At 40.1% G+C, this 19,057-nt stretch overlaps 1 protein-coding gene and 1 long non-coding RNA gene across 22 annotated transcripts in view; one reads left to right on the top strand and one right to left on the bottom strand.

Annotated features, from left to right (window-relative positions):
• TENM2 (teneurin transmembrane protein 2) overlaps positions 1-19,057 on the top strand; it is a 979,011-nt gene that overhangs the window by 921,170 nt on the left and 38,784 nt on the right. For all 21 annotated transcript variants that reach the window (XM_090150611.1, XM_090150610.1, XM_090150609.1 and 18 more), the window contains one exon: positions 10,380-10,526. In XM_090150611.1, the coding sequence (XP_090006737.1) occupies positions 10,380-10,526 (147 nt within the window). The remainder of the gene's footprint in view (positions 1-10,379; positions 10,527-19,057) is intronic.
• LOC116231994 (uncharacterized) lies at positions 704-10,448 on the bottom strand. Its single transcript, XR_004167581.2, has 3 exons — positions 10,359-10,448; positions 1,574-1,732; positions 704-944 (listed from the first exon to the last, which is right to left on the bottom strand). It is a non-coding gene; the product is annotated as an uncharacterized LOC116231994 (long non-coding RNA).

The raw sequence follows: 19,057 nt of genomic DNA, 5'->3' as shown, positions 1-19,057 counted from the left end.
AAATGAAGTGTTACAGTCCCTCAGAAGTGATTGATAGCACAGCCCTTATATGCCCTGTAGAATTTCTGAAGTGTATCAACGTATTTTGAAGTTAATGACTGAACTGAGAACTGTGTCTTCCCTGGAAATGCAAAATTGTGTTAGATCTGAAATATTAGCTTAGTTTAATAGGAATGTGTAAAAACGTTTGGAAGCTGAAAAGTTGATGCCAGTGGTAAATGACTGGAATGGTTACATCCAAGATTTTCTTCTGTGTTGCATGGTCAGACTAATGCCAGGCTAATGAAAGGAGATCGCAGCGTCTGAGTAACCCACTGCCATTCAGACAGAAGCACTGGTTATCCGTGACTCTTTCAGGATGCAGGAAAAGCTGTAAAACCACCACAGCATTTTATAAGCACCTTTTACCACAATCTGTTGTTTTTACCATGCTTGCTAGTCAGTTGCCATGTAGGAATAGCTGAAAGCACATCCTTGTCTGAAGAGCTACCAGTGTGGTCATTTTTAAGTATTATATTAAGGGCCAAGGTACAGCAGACTGCTGTAAACACTGAGGCTGTACATTAGCTGATTGAAATCCATGACATTCTTTTGGATTTGTCAGAGTTTTGCTAGTATGGAGCAATTATGTCCTAGCCCTCAGCTCAAACAGTTGAGAAGGATGAAGAGTCAATCCAGTCAGTGAAGGATTCAGTCCCTCATAAGATTTAATGGCTGCTTTAATTACATGATAGTCATAGTTTTTCTCAGGCAGATACACTTCTCCATATTTGCAGTATTCCTGTAACAGGCCTGGTCTGTTGTAGCAGCTCTCTTGTCCTTCCCAGCTCACCATTTGGTGGTTTTGTTGTTCTCACTGTTTCTCTCTGTGCATTTCTTCAGAAGGCACTGGAGTTTGTTTGCTTGCCTTGTTATCACTTTGTGCTGTGCCATCATTGTTTGCACTACACAAGAAATAATTCTATTGTTGCCAAAACTGATGTAAGAGACCTCGATTCAGGTGTGCGTGAGCACAGCAGAGGACAAGGTTTCCTGCTTAATTACAAACATCCTGGAGTTTTAATTCTACATCAAGCCTGAAGAATTACTTTAATGTAGTTACATTTCATGTATCTCACCAGAAATTGTCTGATTTAACCTCATTTGGCACTTAAATTCCCTGCAGTTTGCTGCAACAAATGGCAACACTGCTTCAAGTATATTCTGAGAGGTAAAGCCAGTGATTGTGAGTCTCATTTAAAATTTCAAGCAGAAGAAATGCTGGATGGCATTTCTGTCTTGAGAAAAGCTAGCCAGTGACAATGTGATCTCCCCTGCTGACTCATCGAGGCATTCAGAGAGAAAAATTGGATGTGCATCACTGGAGGGTTTTCAGTCAAATGAGAGAGCTGGGAGTACAGAGCCTTGGGAGTAGCAAGCAGTCCTGCCTTTTTCAGGGCTGATCTTGCACTTTTTATGTCAACAGTGTCTTAGATTTTAAATGTTTGAAATGAAGACCTACCTCAGTATAACTTTCTCATGTATACTGGGATTTTAGAAGTTCCTATCTGAGCAGCTGAAGTGTAGGACTTACCTCTAGTGTTCCACAGGCTGTGTTCCCAGCGTCATCCAGTTTTGTTCCCATTTGGATGAACATGGTGCAGCACCATCTCCACTGGCAAGCTTACTCAGGTTGGGAGTGCAGAATGAAGCAAGAGCTCCTTTGTTGTTGTCCACAGGCTTTTGTTGAAGTCTGTATAAAGGAGCACAAAACGAGAAAAAACCTGTAAACTCACAGCTTGTTTTTCTTCAGGGCTCGAATATTACAGATGCTTCAGTAAGCTGAGTGCGATTCTGAGTTCGTACTTTTTTATTATCTATTAAAAATAGCAATATTACACATTTGTGTGATTTCCTAACTGAAGCGAGAAAAAAATAGATCACTGTGCTGGATTTATAAATCTCAGTTAGCCAAGTGAGTGTTTGAAACCTAATGCCTGGCATCTGCTGGTCAGTATCGCTTGTCCTTTTGCTGGGTACAGTTATCATATAAGCATCACGTTGCACGTTTTTTCTCTTGGCCTATTGCTGGGACATGTGAGGGTCAGATGGGTGAAGGTAATTGGAAAAGAACACAGCTTTGTGTACCACTGTAGATGAGGTTTTCTAAGTCTTGTATATTTATATGTAAAAATATACCAACACATTGCCAAAACATTTATTCGTAAAAGTTCCATGACCTGTACAAATACATGGTTGCCGTATATTTAAAATAATTTTAAAAATCTAACTACTAAAAAAGTTGAAATGTATAAAAACTATACAAATACGTGGCTGCCACATACTTGAAATAGAAAGCAAATCACACTGTGTGCAAGGGAGTTGAGTAGCAATTACTGTGTGAATCCTGACTTTTACAAATGAATGACTCAAATTCCCTGCCATTGCACTGTGATTAATGTAGGGATTTTAGTTATTACATTTTAATTAGGTTATCCGTTCTTTTAAATATGAGGTCAACGTTTTGCTTGTTGTTCTTCAATTGACTGAATTTACACATCCTGTCAGTTCTGTCACTTTATCATTACAGTGCCAATAAACTATTCATATTGATGTTATTTTAGAGATAAGCCCAGATTGAGAAGGATTCTTTCTCTAGAAACAATATTATGTTTTACAAAGGATGATACCAGCCCTTCTACCCTGTATCAGAAACATTAATACAGTAAAAGATTATGGTTTTGGTACTGGTTTTATGAATGCAATTTCATACCGAGTTATATTCTAAATGGATTCTGTTACAGTAAGATTAATTTGAAAGACCTCTCTATCTTAAGTACAAATTTTACTGCATATTTATGTATCTTTTTATTGGATATATGAAGATGAATTGAATATGAATTTTGTCTGAAAAGTGTGCACTATATGATTTGAATATTCTGCTAGAGTCTCATTTTAGTCCAGAATCTCAGCAAATAATCTGCTCAGGCTATAGACAAAACTATGCACCTGTTCTGTAGCTTTTGGGCTGCAGCAGTGTCTTTGCACACGCCCATGTGTTTTGTGTAACTGCCTGGATTGTGCTGGTACATCTGCGAGACTGCCTGCAAGTGGCTGCTGATAAAGCCACCATGTGTTTCTGTGCAGAACATGGAGCAGCCTCTGTGTTGTAGTTAGCATTCCTGGGGCATGCAGCAGCACCCATGCCTCCCTGCCCACAGTCAGGTGCTGGGGGAGCCGTGGGGGCAGGATCCTCTGAGCACCCCACACTTGCACGGGCCCGATCTGCACTCCAGGCTGCAGCAGGGCACTTGGCATCTTAGCATTGCAGGAGCTTCTCCACCTTGAAACTGTTCGGCCTGCCTTCAGTGCAGACTCCATTCCTTTCTGAAACTCTGTCTCGTGTATTCCTGGTCCAAATTCTTGGGTTCACTGAAGCTATTTGTGTGTACTCAAGATTCAGAGCAGACCTGGATTTTTTTGTTATTCATCTGTCTGGCAGTGAAGCACAAATATGTTGCCCTCTTTTCCCTGCCCAGCTGTTAGTTTGGGGTGGTTGCTCCAGAATTCAGTGGTAGTTGGAGAACTCCTTCCATACATGCCAGGAGGAGACCTCATGGGGATCTTCCCCCAAGTAGTGGGAGCCCTTCTGCCAGAGACAGAGAGAAGTTGGATCAAAAGGAATGGGCTGCTATTTATATATCAAATTTTTGTGATCCGCATTGCAATGTGAAATTCCCTCTATCTTTATTTTTTATTTCTCTTCAGAAAGATGCCAGTGACTTCTCGAGAGGTTTGTTTTTTAGTACCAGTGGTTCCCCTTTTTGTGAGGTTTACTTCTCTTTTAAGGACATGCATCTTTTTCTCTCATTTTCCCATTCTGCCTTCAAACCAAGGTGTTCTCCAAGTTACTACCTTTACAAGCAAAATAAATAACATAGATATGTAGTAAGTTGATGCAATTTTAAAGGAAATTTTGTTATAACATACATTTCCCAGAAAACTTACTTAGGATTGTAATTGCTCTGTAAGTATTGGCATGGAAGAAATCGTGATTTAGAGTTATTGAAACTTACTTATTGACCTTCCATTTTTTTCATCCTTATCAATAAAAAAAAAAAAAAAAAAATGTAGCTTGGCCATTCTTCTTCATTTGTAACTTAGCTGGGCAGTGCAGTCAGGCTTTTTGTTCCACTGAAAGGCTGGGTTAATTCCTAACAGCTTGCCAATCTGTGCGACTGTCCTGCTTTGAAGACCTGAGCTGGTCCTCTGCAGGCTCTGGAGGCTGTTCTGGAACAGTCCAAACTCAATCAGGAGCTTCACTTCTCACTCAACCAATAGTAAATTGGTGTTGGCATGTGTTAAGTTACATATTTTGGATTTGAGCTTATATTTGTTGAAATATAATGATGTAGAAAATAACTTGTGTGCTCCTACCATAATGCTACGTGTCATTTTTATTTTATGTCCTTTCTTTGGCTTGAGCTGAGCCCCCTAGGTTTTGGAACTGAAGGATTAAAAATAACAATAGCAAAATAAAAGCTGTGGATTTTTTTCAGTGTTGCTAGGTACCTCATTATGTGTACCTCATTTATTATTTGCTAGATAGCCGTAGGTCAGCAGCAACACACTGAAGGAATGAACAGAAAAGTATGAAAACAGTGATAGCCCTCTAAAATACAAATTAAACTGTTACCATTGTTGTTTTTTTCTAATTTCTCTGTATTCTGTAGATACTGTCTCAGAGTACCTTCATTTACTGCAGGTCTGCATTTAACAACCATAACAAGGAGGAGGATTTAAGTGAAATTTAAGTGTTTCCCTTAGAAACTGGTGTAATGGAAACTGTGTGACAGACAACCCTGGGCTGAGCACACAGTCCTCACTGCAAGGCATCTATACCCATAGGACTGCCTGGTCCAGCATCCATGCAAGTCAATGGAAAGACTCCATTGCCTGCCAAAGGGCTTTGGATAAAGACGTAGAGAATGGAGTTAGACAAAGATAAATGAGAGGTGTTGTGTTTCAGACTAATAGCTGTACTGTATGTGCACTAAATGGGGAGAGGTACAGGCAACCCATTCCCTCCATTAGTTATCAATTAGAGAAGGCATCCATGCCTGATAGCTTTCAGACAAAACAAATCAGATGTAGCCTCCTGATTTACATGTAATTTTCTGTGTACAAACTGGGTAGAGAGTAAAATCATGTCTACTACTGTATGTGATTATTAGGTGCAAGGGAACATTTTTACCTTTTTCCTCTCTCTGCTGTTTCTCATTTTCCTTGCCGTGTTGCCCTTTCCTTTCCTTCAAGTGATTGGCCCCTCTGTGAGTTCTGGTGGTTATAACCAGATTTAAGATTTAGATGCAAATCACAAATTATGTGAATGGCATGTCATTGTACTTTGATTTGCTTGAAGTGTTTGTTTTGGAGCTTTGAATTAGTTTATGCAAAAGAAAACCTATATGTGCCTGAGTAGCTGTGTACGTGTGTAATTGTGTAGCTGGGGTTTGTCAGTATCAGTGGAATGGAAAGGAACTCAATGTGGAATTTATCCAAAACTGGATTCAGATTTTTCATGTGCTGCCTATATACTGGAAATTCATTTGCTGAGTTCAACAATGAATTAATCACCTTACAGTTTAGACTCAGAATAGTTTTACTTTAGATAAAACCTATGAGTACTGTCTCATAAATACATTAAGCACTATCACTCTTGAAAACAAGGACTGTCCATATTGATTTTCTTGACTATTCATAATGATTCTGTGAACTTTCTTGTTAAGTTCAGCTTTCCGTAAATCTCATAGGTCTCAAAAATATGAAGCTATAGGAACAGATAAAGCTGACATAGGCCTGCTGGAAGGAGCGGGCTTAATTTTGCTTACAATGAACTCAGTAACAGCAGTGCTTGTTGTTTTCTGGGGTCACTGTATTTCTCTCACTCCTGGGTTGTTAATATGAACAAGAGTAACACTTTAATTTCTATCTTTATAGCATCTTCTAGGCCCCATCATGGACTGTGGCGATGTGGAGCACTACAAACAGATAACAAAGTCTAGTATTTAATACGTTGTGTCTTCTGGATTGCAAGGGCTTTCAGACAGCGCTTTCTTTTCCTGTTATGTATAACTAGAGGTCTTGAACCTTTTGGACTCTTTTTCTATAGTGAATATTAAGAAATAACGTAAATGAAATAATTCTTCATATGCATTTGATCAGAGTTGAGAAAACATAACCAAAGTGTTTTCTCCGTGTGTTCTCATTTCTTACAGTGTTTTGTGTGACAGCATCTTGTTCTTCTACTGCACTGTGTATGTAGCATCCATGGTGGATTCTCTTCCTCTTAGTGATAAGCACAGTCAAGAGACACAAATCAAATTCATTCTTAGGACAAGAAAATCAACTGTTTTCAAAGTTTAAATTCAGAGATATAAGAGCTTTCATTTCTCCCTTTCCTTTCCCAGTGTCTTCCAGCATTCACTTGACATGAATGCTGGATGCTTTTTCTGTGGAGTGGTGTGGAGAATGGATTTTAGTGTTTTGATTTTGAAGTCTTCTCTTACTGTGATGCTCCCTCACAATGCTAGTCACATATTCCTGACAGTGCATCGAAAATAGCACTGAATTTTATCTTGCCATTTTAATTCAAAATGCATATGTTCCTGTACATGCACTCACCAGTCTCAGAGACCAGAGGGAGCCTGAAAGGGAAGGAGCCTGCCTCAGTGCTTGGCCTCCTGCCACAGCAGTGTGTGCAGGGCTGTGCAGGCACAGCTGGAAGAATGAGACACACGAACTGCTGTTGCCCATACAGTGACTGTTCTGTGAATAAATAGCTTGTCAATCTGGCACTTTAAACAAGCACTTTCTTCTTTTTTAAGCTAGCTTTTTGACATTTTCCATTAAGCATACTGTAATAGAAAAGATGAGTAGAATTTTTCTACACCTTAGGAATAGCAACCTGTCTGCTTAGCATGGAGGACCCTCTCTGTGCAGTGACTGAGAGCTTTATGCTGTGCTGAATTACTTCTCAAGGTTAGATTCCAATCGCGCTCGCTGCTGTACCTGCCTTGCTCTCTCAGACTGCCTTTCTCTGTGAGTAGAGCCATAATGCAGCCAGGAGGTAGCACGCTTTTTGGCGTGAGCTGCGGCTGCACAGTGAAAGCATGTTGTACCAAAGCACTCAGCACCACTGTGTGCTGACTGCAGCGTGTTTCCAGCAAAGGTCACATGCCCAGCAGTGAGCTCTGCAGCTGGGGCTCCTCAGGTAGGGGCTCTGCTGCCTTGTCTGCTCTCAGAATGCACTGAAGTGCATCAAGGCGCGTTAGCCCTGTGCAAACACTGTGTGTGCAGGGGACTTAGGTCTGCACCAGTGCCTGTGCACGTGGACACACAGGAATTACAAAATACAGACTTCAAATGAAAGTGCACTGCCTAAACATAAAGTTTTTTTTTAAAAAAAAAACTTTCTATTTATATAGTAACTTATAATAGGACTCTTTTGTCTATTTAGTTAATGGGTCATTAGAATAAATTTTGGCCTAACAGATCGAATACTTGTGTAAATATTTGCTTGAATAAAGGCGTGCATATACAAACAAGCATAGTGCGTGTGCATAAATGCACATGAGCATGCAAAATAGTTCAGCTCTTCTCCCTTGCTTAAAGCTGTTTTGAAAGTCAACACATCCATTAATTATTGTCAAAATACTTAGATCAAATTGTAGTCTGCTACTGCTTTTCTTTTTTTTATCCTTCTGATATTTAGGTTACTCAAGCACAAAGTCTGTCTTTGGAAGCCCGTTAAATAAACTACAGAGGTAGCATAGTGTTTCCTAGCAACATCATGTCTGTAACAGTGATGCCTGCTTCCCTCTTTAAGCTAAAAGCAAAGTCATGTCCATTAATCCCCAGCTGCACATAAACTTCTCAGAGATTTTGCTAGCTCCCTACTGTTCGTGTTTTCATCTTGCTCATATGATGCAAAGTAAACTGCTCCTGTGATTTAATTCTCTTCAGTGCTTCAGTACAAAGCCAATCTTGTGTGTATATTCACAATTACTATTTGTTTTTCATATAAAACGAATAATTTTTTCTCCAGTATGATGCCTCCCCTCAGACGTTTATCATTTTGGTCATTCAAACAACCTGACAAGCCAAAGAGATAAAATAAATGCCTTGAAAATATATTATCTGAGTTGAAAAACAAGTGCATTTTCATAGCTAGGGTATGTAATGCCAAAATAACCTTTCATTTAAGTGAAGGGAGAACTGTGGTTTTTAGTACACAGTAACAGCACTGAAAACTCTTAGGATTTGTTTCTGTCTTTTGACAGCTTTCTCTGTAGAATGTACTGAATGATCTTGATCGTGTTCATGGAGATCTGGTGTGTTGCTTGGAGACATTTGGTAGAGATGGAGCTGCTGTGCCAGTGCTAGCAGTGGTATGGGTTTGGGCACCAAGCAGGACATGTGGAAACTTTGGTTGCTGTTATCTATAGACAGTCTTCTCCATGGGACAGCTCAGGTCTCTGTCTTAAAAATTTAATAACTCACTCTGAATTTCTTAGGAGCCCAATAAGGTAAAGTAAGAGTGAATGCTTACCTCTAGTGATACCAGTGGTGAACAGCAGGGATGCAAGGCACCTTGCTTTCCCAAAAGGGAACCTCCCACAGCACTGTGCAGACCAGTTTGGGGTCAGAAGAACTGCTCTCTAGCATCACCTGATCATAGCAAGGGCTACCAGGAGTAGGAAGGGAGCCAAATTCAGAGCTTTGACTTTTTGAACAGGTTGACAGAAATGCAGTTGTAGAAGCCATAGCAGGCTAAATGAGTCATTTCTGGAAGGCTGCTCAACCTCTCAGCACTAGCTGTGTAAGTTTGACAGTTGTTCTTGTTCCTGGTCACCTGCAGAGACCGCAGGTTGCAAAGGTGACTTGGTCTTTCTCCAGTGCTGCATATCTGAAGTGGTGCTGCTCAGACAAAGAGAACAGTTATTTGCTTTCAGGATGTTTCCCAGTGCTGCTTTCCTTGCTTATGCCTGATGAAAAGGGTGAGGGTTAGGGTTAGGGTTAGGGTTAGGGTTAGGGTTAGGCCGCCTCATTCCCTAAAATGCCTGGGGAAGGGAATGGAGCACTTCATAGTCACAGCTTGGGGTCACAGTGGCAAATGCAAAGGACTGTTCCAGCTGGACAATGAGACCTGAGAGTCTGCAGGAGGTCCCTTCAGTGACCCATTGCTGGTACTGAAAAGGAAATGGATAGAGTATGAAGCTTTGTGAGCTGTTTTGAGATGAAATTTACTGCCCAAGATGAAAAGCAATGAGAGACATGTTACATGGTGGCTGTATAGATACCTGGAAGGATGAGACTGTATCTCCTAACTAGATGTGAGAGCTTGAATGATTGGCTTCCAATATCTATTGTCAGAGTGGCAACACAGCCTTCTGCTCCCGCTCAGACTAATTAGAAGGGATAGGAGAGGTCCGCTGCAGGACTCTGAAATCTTCTTTCACATCTGTAGACTTGTGTGGATTGGATGTGGTGTATCTGGAAGGTTATCAAGATCTCATTATCTTACAGGCTGGAATTTGATTTTCTTGCCCTTCATTCCAAAGGGATGCTCGGTAATATACAGAGGCATCTCCTGAGAATAATTTAGTTGCAGGAAAAATAAAAAGCAGTCAAGTTGTTCTCTTGCCTGTGGACATTCTGTTGAAGTATATAAGCACCTCAGCAAGTGAACGTTTTTGTTCCCCATTTAATTTTTGCTGGACGGTAAGGCACATAGTTCCAATAGCCAATTAGAGACATGTATCTTTTGTGAGTTATCTCTTCTAACTTGTCTTTCAGAAAGCGTGGCAGGTTGCATCATACTGTTCAGTAAACTCAGTGTTAAATAAATAGGTCTTTTTAAGTGATTGTTGAAAGAGGAAAATATTTTCAATATCATTTACTGAAACTTTGCGCAAAGAAAGCTCTTGAGAATTAAGCAGTGCACAATATAAACGGCACCTGAGCACTGAAGTGCTTGTTTCAGAAGACATTCCCTCTCACACAAACACACAGAAGGAGAAAAAACGCGATCTTGCCTGCAGACTGCTGTTTCTATCTACTGCCTTTAACTCCAGATGGGAACATTTACAGGGCTCTTGGAACATAGCTGCTGTTAGGGCTCATCTTCCCATCAGGCTTGAGCTAAGTCCCCACTTCTCCAGGCTGTCCCCTTTCTTTACTTTCCTTCTCCACACTGCAGTCATGGCACTGGAGCAGGGCAAGTGTTTGTAGCACCAGCAAGAGCAAGACTTTCTGTATGCACAGTAATATTGTCAGCAGTGTGAGTGTGAGTGTGAATAAGCCTGTCTTGTGCTTACCTGTCTCGTTTCTTCCCCCAGATGGCTGCCCTGACTTGTGCAACGGCAATGGGAGGTGCACACTGGGCCAGAACAGCTGGCAGTGTGTTTGCCAGACCGGCTGGAGAGGGCCTGGATGCAACGTTGCCATGGAAACCTCCTGTGCCGATAACAAGGATAACGAGGGAGGTGAGCAGAAGTCTTCCAATTCCCCGTCCCTAAAGAGCAGAGGGTTATCCATACTTTCTTCGTGAGTCATTTTACTTCAGAAGGAGTTTGGCTGTCATTACCATCAAGTGTTGTTGTTTCCTTCCTTTTGAAACAAACAAGGCTGAGTGCTGTGGCCTTGCAGAGTGCAGTTCTGTTGGAGTCCCACTGCAGCCCATGGCGTTTCATGGGTGCTGAGCACAGACCCCTGGGACAGAACTTCTTCCTGCAGGCTCCTGGCACGCATGCAGTGCAGAACAGCTTACTGTGCCTGTGTGCACAAGCATAGCAGCTGATTTAGCAGGATAGTTAGGAACATTTTTGTAGCGCTGTGCTAGAGGCCAGGGTCATACTCTTGTGTGCACAGCCCGTGTAAGTCATTGCAGCGTGCTGTCATATTTCACAGCTCATACTGCAGAGCTGAGTGAGTTGTGCTGAGCGGTCATATATGGTACGGTTCTGAGATCCCCGTTCAGATTTCTCTCCTTTATCAGGCAGATCTTATTCTGTATTTGCCTTTAGTTTATCTCTTTTTGTAGAGCATTCCACTTTGTAGTCGATTATACCGACCTCAAAGCAGTTTTGAGAAGTTGTGTCATTTAAATAAGACTGCTTGGTAAACTGTCCCCTTCACCTCAAACAGCTTCTTGTATGTCTCATTACAGTGTCTTTAGAAAGTCACCATAGATTCTTTTCCACTTGATTCTGCTCACCATTAAAAATCAAACATGAGACACAGCTTTTTTCCTTGGGACTCTTTCACTTTTCTTTGACCAACAATTAAAGAGTGCATCTGTTGTTTGCTGATTAATAAATGTTTTACTTGTGATATTTCTTAAAACTGCAGATAAACATTTGACTTATTTTAATGATCGCTTCTAAGGTAAATTTGTGTTTTAATTTTATATAAAATTGCACTGTGTAGAAATGGTTCATAACTCCCAAACTGAGGCAGCATGATTTTAACCACACCTGGATATCAGCTGCTAGGTCTACTCTGTAAATTCCCCATCAGTTCCTCAGTTTCATGTGATCAATACTGACAGGAATATTTTGAAAGAACTAGAGCTGATTGAATTTCTAAAAACTGGAATCTGTTTTATTGGCATTACCGAATTGTTACTTCTCTGTAAGAAACAGAATCAAACTCCAAGTTATTATTTGGAGTCTGCTTCCTTACTTTGGTCCTTTAACTAAACAAGAAAACACACTGAGTGTATTAGTGTGCAGTGTAAGAAACTAAAAGGTTACTTGCTAATTGCTTATGTTTGCAGCTTTCCTAGCTTTGAAGATTATAAAGACAAATTTGTAAATGAGTGCACCATCATATTTTTCTCCAAACAAGGAGTTTAGAAAATATTACTAGAAATACTGAGATAAGGTGTCTAAAAAAGTACTAAAATATATCCATATGGGGAACAGCTTGTTTTCTTATTCCAGGACAATATTCTGCATTTGTGAAACAGAAAGGCGTGTGGGAAAAATTATTTGACTACTGAGGTCATTCAGCTGTTCCTCCCAATTTAAAATTGCAGAATTCTAAAACTTAATTTATGAAAGAGAAATCTCTGACTATATAGAGTACACATACCATACAACAGACCTATAATATTGATCAGCACCACTTTGCAAGATGCGTGGTTTCTTGTTCACCACGGTCATACCTGAAGGAAAAATGTAGTGGAACTGAATAGCAGAATAATTAAGGGGAGAACTCCTAAGAAGTTCTCAGCGCTTGCAGGTTGAAGTTAAGGCCTAGAGAGACTGCTGCTCATTGCTTCTTGGGGGGGTGTACATATTCTGAACATCTGCATCCTTTTCAAGGTCTCAGCAACCTGAAAAGTCCACTTAGCCATTTTCTCATGGGGATTTTATGGTAAAGCCAGAAATGAAACCCTTATCTCCTGACCCTGACATCAGTGCTTTAATCTAGAGATCAGTATTGGTCCCTAGTAGTATCATCCTTGTTATGTTTCTGTAGAGCTTTTCCATAAGAGAGCTTAGAATCTGTTCCACACCTGTCCAGTGACCTGTTTCTTCAAACACCAGCAAGGTGTATGTTAATAAATTAAAGCTGTTGGATTCAGGCACTGTGTGCATTGGTGGTAAGTGAGCTGCACTGCACTACTCACCTGTCTTTCCAGTACCTCTGTGATTTTTGCTCTTGCAGTTTGATTATATTCTGGGTTTCAGATTTCTTTAAGATGGCCTGAGACCCTCCCCAGCATTCTCTGTAAGGACAGACGCATTGTCACTCCTATCAGTGTGTTAATTGCTCAGTCACAAGTGAGAGCTGCAACCAATCTCAAGACTGAAAATAACTTGCATCCGTTAATACTCTGAGTGAGGTTGTGCCTTTGCATTAAGCTGCACTACGCTGTGTGGGTCTGGTTCACTGCACATCTGGCAGGAGCACAGCCAGTGACCTCTATGTTTATTGGTACTAACTCGGGGAAGACCACAGGAGTGTGCAGGAATGGAGAGGAAGGAAGGGATGTGTGCAGTGTGCTTTAACATGCACCTATATGTAATTGTGACTGTGTCTAATAAGAAACAAATACAATTTTTTTCATTAGATGGAGCTGTGTTGGAATCAATTTTAAAGATTCAGTTAATTACTGGAACCCCAACTTTCACATCAAATGCAAGTTTACTGACTGCTACAGAAATCTCTTCTCCGCACTAATTCTTTTCATTGAAACTCAGCACAGCTTACTTGCAGCCAAATGCTGAACTCATTTACTGCTTTGTTAACATCTTTGCTCTGTTAACATGACTGAGTAGTTCTGGAGCTGTACTGAGCACACACAATAGTCTTTCAGATGAAAGCAGGGTAACTAAAGCCACAATATTTTGTCTAAAGGAGCAGAGGTGAATATCTGTCTTTCTCTATCCATTTCATATTGCTAAAATGTAGTTGTTGCTACTTGTTTCAGAGTGTCACTGAAATAGAACAGTAACTTTTTGTCTACTGTTGTTCCCCGTGTGTCTATGGATTTAACATATTTTGGTGCTTTTTCTCTGTTCAACCATTCTTATTGTGACTGTCTATCTCGCAGTTGGATTCAAAGGCCTTGGACCAAGTCTTCATTTCAAGGATGTCAAGATGATCATTGCCACTGACTCCAAAGGGACTCAGATTTGTCCTGTTTTGTCTTATTATGTGCCACAATGTGCATTACAAACCATAGTTCAAAAAGAAAAAATGAAATATCATACTTAATATTTTCTTTCAATTTTAGATTAATGCCCCTTAGCTGGTTTGTTTCTAGAAGTGGCAGCTATTGAGACTTACAAATCTTTGTTGTATATGAGATGTCGGTGCGTATTACTCATATAGATAAAACAGGATTCCAGAGGACAGTGTCCAGAGTTTTCTCCTCTCAGAGCTGTTCAAGTAGAGTTGTGCATGATCCGAGGCAGCACAGGAAACGTCACTTGTGTTTGTTCTTACCAGCACATCTAGAGAAGTACTTAATTGTGTCTGGTCTTCATTATGAAGATGTTTACAGCCACCGTAGGATACTTTGCTTAAAAAGATTCAGAGGGTCTTGTTTGTTCCTTTGTTTTTAAGTCAGAAATCTAACCAAAAGGTAACGGTGGGTGGGTTTTTTTTTTTTGGCACTGACTCACTTTTAAGATCTTGTTATATTGACAAATGTTTATGTTTCTTCTAAACATGCTTGAGTTATGCAATTTACTCACTGTGACCACTTCTAAATCGAATCCCTTTTCTTAATCGGTCCCTCAGTAGTCTAATAGTTATTAAGCATCTTTTGGAGGGATTTGAAACTGCTTAATTTGATGACCTATAATTGTGATTACAATGTATAATCCCCCCAGTAGACTTGTATAGCTCACTTAATTCACTGTAGACATATTTTAGAAAATTAAGGGATTAAAAATGGTATTTCGAGGAATGGGAGGAAAGTACATTACTTATTAAATACATATTTCTTTAACTTATTGCATAAGGAAATCCCTGTAGGAGCGTATTTATACCCATCTTTTTACGCTAACTACTTCATAATAATTTGGTGGTTCCTGAATCACATAATGCCTTTAACCTCTCAGAAGAGTCTTCCTAAATTGTGTTTATTTAACCTTAAACCTTCCGTTGCCTCAAGGAAAATGGACAACCTTAAGCAAGATAAAAAAAAAAGTTTCTTTTTCTGAAGAATATTTTACTAGACGTTGGAAGCAGTTCATACAAGGAGCTCACTTTTGAGATCCCTTTATCCTGATCTCAGTGAGATAACCCACAAGAGGTATTTAAGGAAGAGCTCTGCAGGAGCAGCCTTGTCAGGAGCCTCGTATCACCCACTTGAGTTGCTCTTGCTAGGCTTTTCTTTTTCTCCTACCTTTTTCATCCTTTCAAAATTATCGTACTGCTATTTGTAATTTTTATTGACAACTCATATAAATGATGTTATCTCAGAGAAAGAAAAACAGAAAACTACGAAAATTTTGCTAAATTGGCTTATTTAACATTTGACTGGGATGGAGAGAAAAGACACAGGAAGGTAAAAAAAAAATAATCTGTAAAAGGCTTAGACACTTTCATTGCTTGTATCATTTCACAGTTTGCATTTCTCCCCAGAATGTAATTTTCTAATTATCTGGACTACAGTTCAGAAAGGGAAACAGCCAAAACATTATAGAATGCTAAGGTAAAAAGAAAGAGAAATTGTTTGTTTGTGATGTGAAGTGGGACATTCTTTTTTTTTTAAATACTTTTAACTTATTTCCATTTGGCTTTGTAAAGAGAGTTGTGCATATCTCAGAAGACAAATTTTGCCCTTCAGTTTGCTACTATATAGCTGTAACAACTCCAAGAAATACAGTTGGCAGTAGTTCTGTTTGGCACAAAACATTAAAGATAATGAATGAGAGAAAGCCAGCTATCTGCTACAGTATGAATCTTCTTCAATTCAAGAGAAAAATGCATTCCCAGTGAAGTTCACTGTCAGGACAGTGCACTTGACTGATTGAAAGTCTGTTTATTTGAGTTGTCTTAGAAAACTCATCGCTAAAATTAGACAGAAAGAAAATAGAGAGAGAAGTGCCTTTCTGCAATAAACATTTAGAAAAAAAAATTGCTTTTAGAGAATTACAAATCCTGTGACTTGATACTGCATCAGGCTCGTGACATTTAAGATAATACAAGTATTTCACAGCACAAAAGCAAATCATGTAATTTAGCTTGCCTCAACAAGCATTGCCTCAGCAGGGGTCTCTAATTCAGCACAGACAAAAGATTTTATGAAGTTCTCAATATAAATACCCAGAATACTCCTGGCACAGAAAGTACCTTCCCAGAGCCTGCACAATAGTCAGTTTTAGAGCACAAAATGTAATGAGTGGTTGAAATCTGTTGTGGATGGGGGCCAGAGTGAGTCATGTAGACTCAAGTATAAAATCTGTATTGAAACTAGACATTATATAAGTTTGACAAGAGCTAATGAGTATGCTTGTATGTGATTTTGTTAAAACTTCGTGTCAGCCTCTAATCGTCTTTACACACATTAGTCAGCTTATCCTCACGCCGTCCCCCGTGGGATGTGTTACTGCAATAGCACGCTCTTACAACCCACAGAGAAGGCAAAGCAAGAAATTTAGTGACTGCAGATTCCCTGGTTAAAAAGCACTGAATGGACGTAGTTTAAAGCTTGTTTTATCACGGAGCCCTGTCAGTCATCTCTGCTGGAGATGTGGGTTGCAGTTGGAGCACCTACCCTGCCAGCATCCCCAGGCCTGAGGGTCCCCAGGTGCTCAGTGCACTGCTGGAGCTGTGCTGTGCTGTCCTGGGTGGGCAGGGGAAGGGGAGCTGTTGCTCTACCAGTACCCTAGCTCAGGGCACTTAAAACCTCACTGGGGAGTTTTTTGGCATTCAGAGCAGAAGCCTGGGGTTTTTTTTCTATCTTATCACAATTTGGGATTTACAATCCGGTTTTTCCAGAAAAACAGCTTTGTTTCATGTTTAAGGTTCTGAAGATTTTCTGCCGTGCTCATGGTTTGCTCTAAAATCAATGTTACAATGGATATCCAGGCAGTTCACAGGGAGCCTTTCCAGCTAGGCTGAGCCAATTGAGGAGTAGGGCTGAAAGAGGATTAAAAGCGTTTCTTTCTTGTTAGCACCAGGACTTCTGAGGAATTATTTTGAACAACGTATGCCAATATAACAGCAATTAGATCAAGCTATAAAAGTGAAAATTTGAGTTAATATTAGATAAAAACTGGTAATAAGATGTACTGGGCTGTGGAATAGTCTGTCCATGGAAGCCATTCTGCATGCAGTTTTAGAGCTCAATTAAAATACTTCTATATTGGCACAGGGAAGACCTATTCTTTTGATAATCTGATAGAGCATCTCTAATTCTTTCACCTTGGGTATATTAATACTACACATAATTAAAATCGGATCATGATAAATTAACTAATTTGCCCTTAGAGTGATCAAAGGCCCTTTCACCCTCAGGGCTTGTTGGAGCTGCTCCTCCCCCCCCCCCCCCCCACTCCATTTTAATCATAAGTCTGAAATGTTTATTGGAAAAAGAAGTATTTCCAGGAATTCCGCTCTGAAAGTGGCTGGCTCCTAAAGCTAATGAAGTGTAAGGATGCCCTCTGCTGAGCGTGTGCTCAGGAGTTTTGTTGGGAAACAGCATTGTCCCCTGCTGGGTACAGAAAGCACCTCTCAGGCGCTGGGTGCCAGGACAGGGTGACCATTCTGATATGCATTGTGAATCAAATCTGTAGTACAACCAGTATTTGATGAAGAGTAAGCACTGAAGAAAATTAACTTGTTGGAGTTTAAAAGAAAACAAAGAGAAACCAGTAACTCAAGTGTCAGCTAACTTTCCAAAGAAAGATAATGCACAGTTTTGGAGTCCAAGCATCTGGAGATGTTCAGAAATTCCCTCAAGTGGTGAAGGAAAACTGATGTTAAAAGGTCCTAGATATTTTAGCAATAATATATACCACTGTTTCTATGGGATGCTTTTTTAGGCCTTCTAATGGTGTTCAGAAGCCGTCTTAAAATGAAGCTGTGCACATCATTTTTCTTATATGTGATATTTCAAAATTTTGCTTTTTGCTGTGCATTAAGCCTATGTATGATTAAGTTTTTGTAACCATTCTGAGAAGGTAAAAAAAAAAAAAAAACAAGTGCATCTCCAATAACAGATGTGAAATCTTCAAGAGGAATCCCACGTCACTTAATTTGCTTCTGGAAAGATTTGGGAATAAGGAAAGGAGAGCTAATCTTGTGCTGCCAGTTTAAGTTAGATCAACGTTTCTTGTTTCTTCCTTCTAAGTTAAAGCCGAGTCAGGACTTCTTTGCAGCTCAGACTGTTGGAGGAGCTTAGCACTGTCTTAACTCCCTCTACGGTGCCTTTCCTGTCAGAGTGCTGCTAACTTAAACTCAGATGTACAAGCTGTGACAAGCAGTGATATCTCGATGAGGCCTATGGTGAGGTTTTTGTCATTGAATTAACTGTATAAATAATTCAGCATGCCTGAGGAAATCTGGAAGATGACAACTTCTGAAATATATATTAAAAACAAAGTGCTGAATTCTAATTAAAATTCATGCTTATGGCAGTTTTCTCTAATAGAAGGTACGTTTTTTTCTAGCCTCGATTTTAATCAACTGAGTCTAATGCAACTAAGTGATTGCACAACAGTTTATTAATTTCATATTTTGTGGTGCTGTATGGCTGGAGAAGTGGCCTGAGTGGAACCTCATGCAGTTCAACAAAAGCTGCAAAGTGGGAACCAGCAGCCCTGTTCACCAGTGCATAAGGGGCACTCCACTGCAAAGCAGCTCTTCAGTAAGGGACCTGGGGGTGCCATTGGACACCAGGTCAAACGTGAGCCAGCAAGGTGCTCTCAAAGCAACCAAAGCCAATGGTGTCCTGGGCTGGGTAGGCACAAGAGCATGCATATTTTCTGTGATCATAGAACAAAGGCATTACTGAAGGTTTTTCAGTGTACGATGGAGATTACTCACGCTGAGACTCTCCTTGAGAAAGTTTGCAGCAGTATATTTAAAATAGGATAATGATCCGAACAAGTAGATCACGTGTATGTTTACATTATAATACGTGAAATATTCCTCTAAGTATATGAAATTGTGCAAGTATGAATTCCCATAATGCATGAAAACCTTCCTGCTTGAAACAGCTCATGCACAGGTTTCTCCCTGGTATGGAATGGAGATGTTTTTAGCCTCCCAGGTCCTGAACTGGCAATTCAAAGCAGTGTGATTGCCTGCTTGATTGTTTGTGAGATAACAGTAAGATTGGCAGTGACAGGGTAATTTACTGAAGATTGCAATGTCAGGCTATATCCAAGGGGGCTTGCTAGCATAAAGATGTGATTCTCATGACTGACAGGACACTGAGATTGATATGCCAATTGAAAGTTCATGGTGTCGTCAGAAGTGTTCGGTCACAGCAGCCCATAATCTGCTGCGTGATGAGGTCATTACAGACATAACACACTCACCTATAATA

Source organism: Phasianus colchicus, chromosome 15 (genome assembly GCF_987193195.1).
Source record: "Phasianus colchicus chromosome 15, bPhaCol1.hap1.1, whole genome shotgun sequence".
Classification (NCBI taxonomy): Eukaryota; Metazoa; Chordata; class Aves; order Galliformes; family Phasianidae; genus Phasianus; species Phasianus colchicus.
Note: the sequence above shows the minus strand (reverse complement) of the source record. Positions and strands in the feature narration are given on the sequence as shown.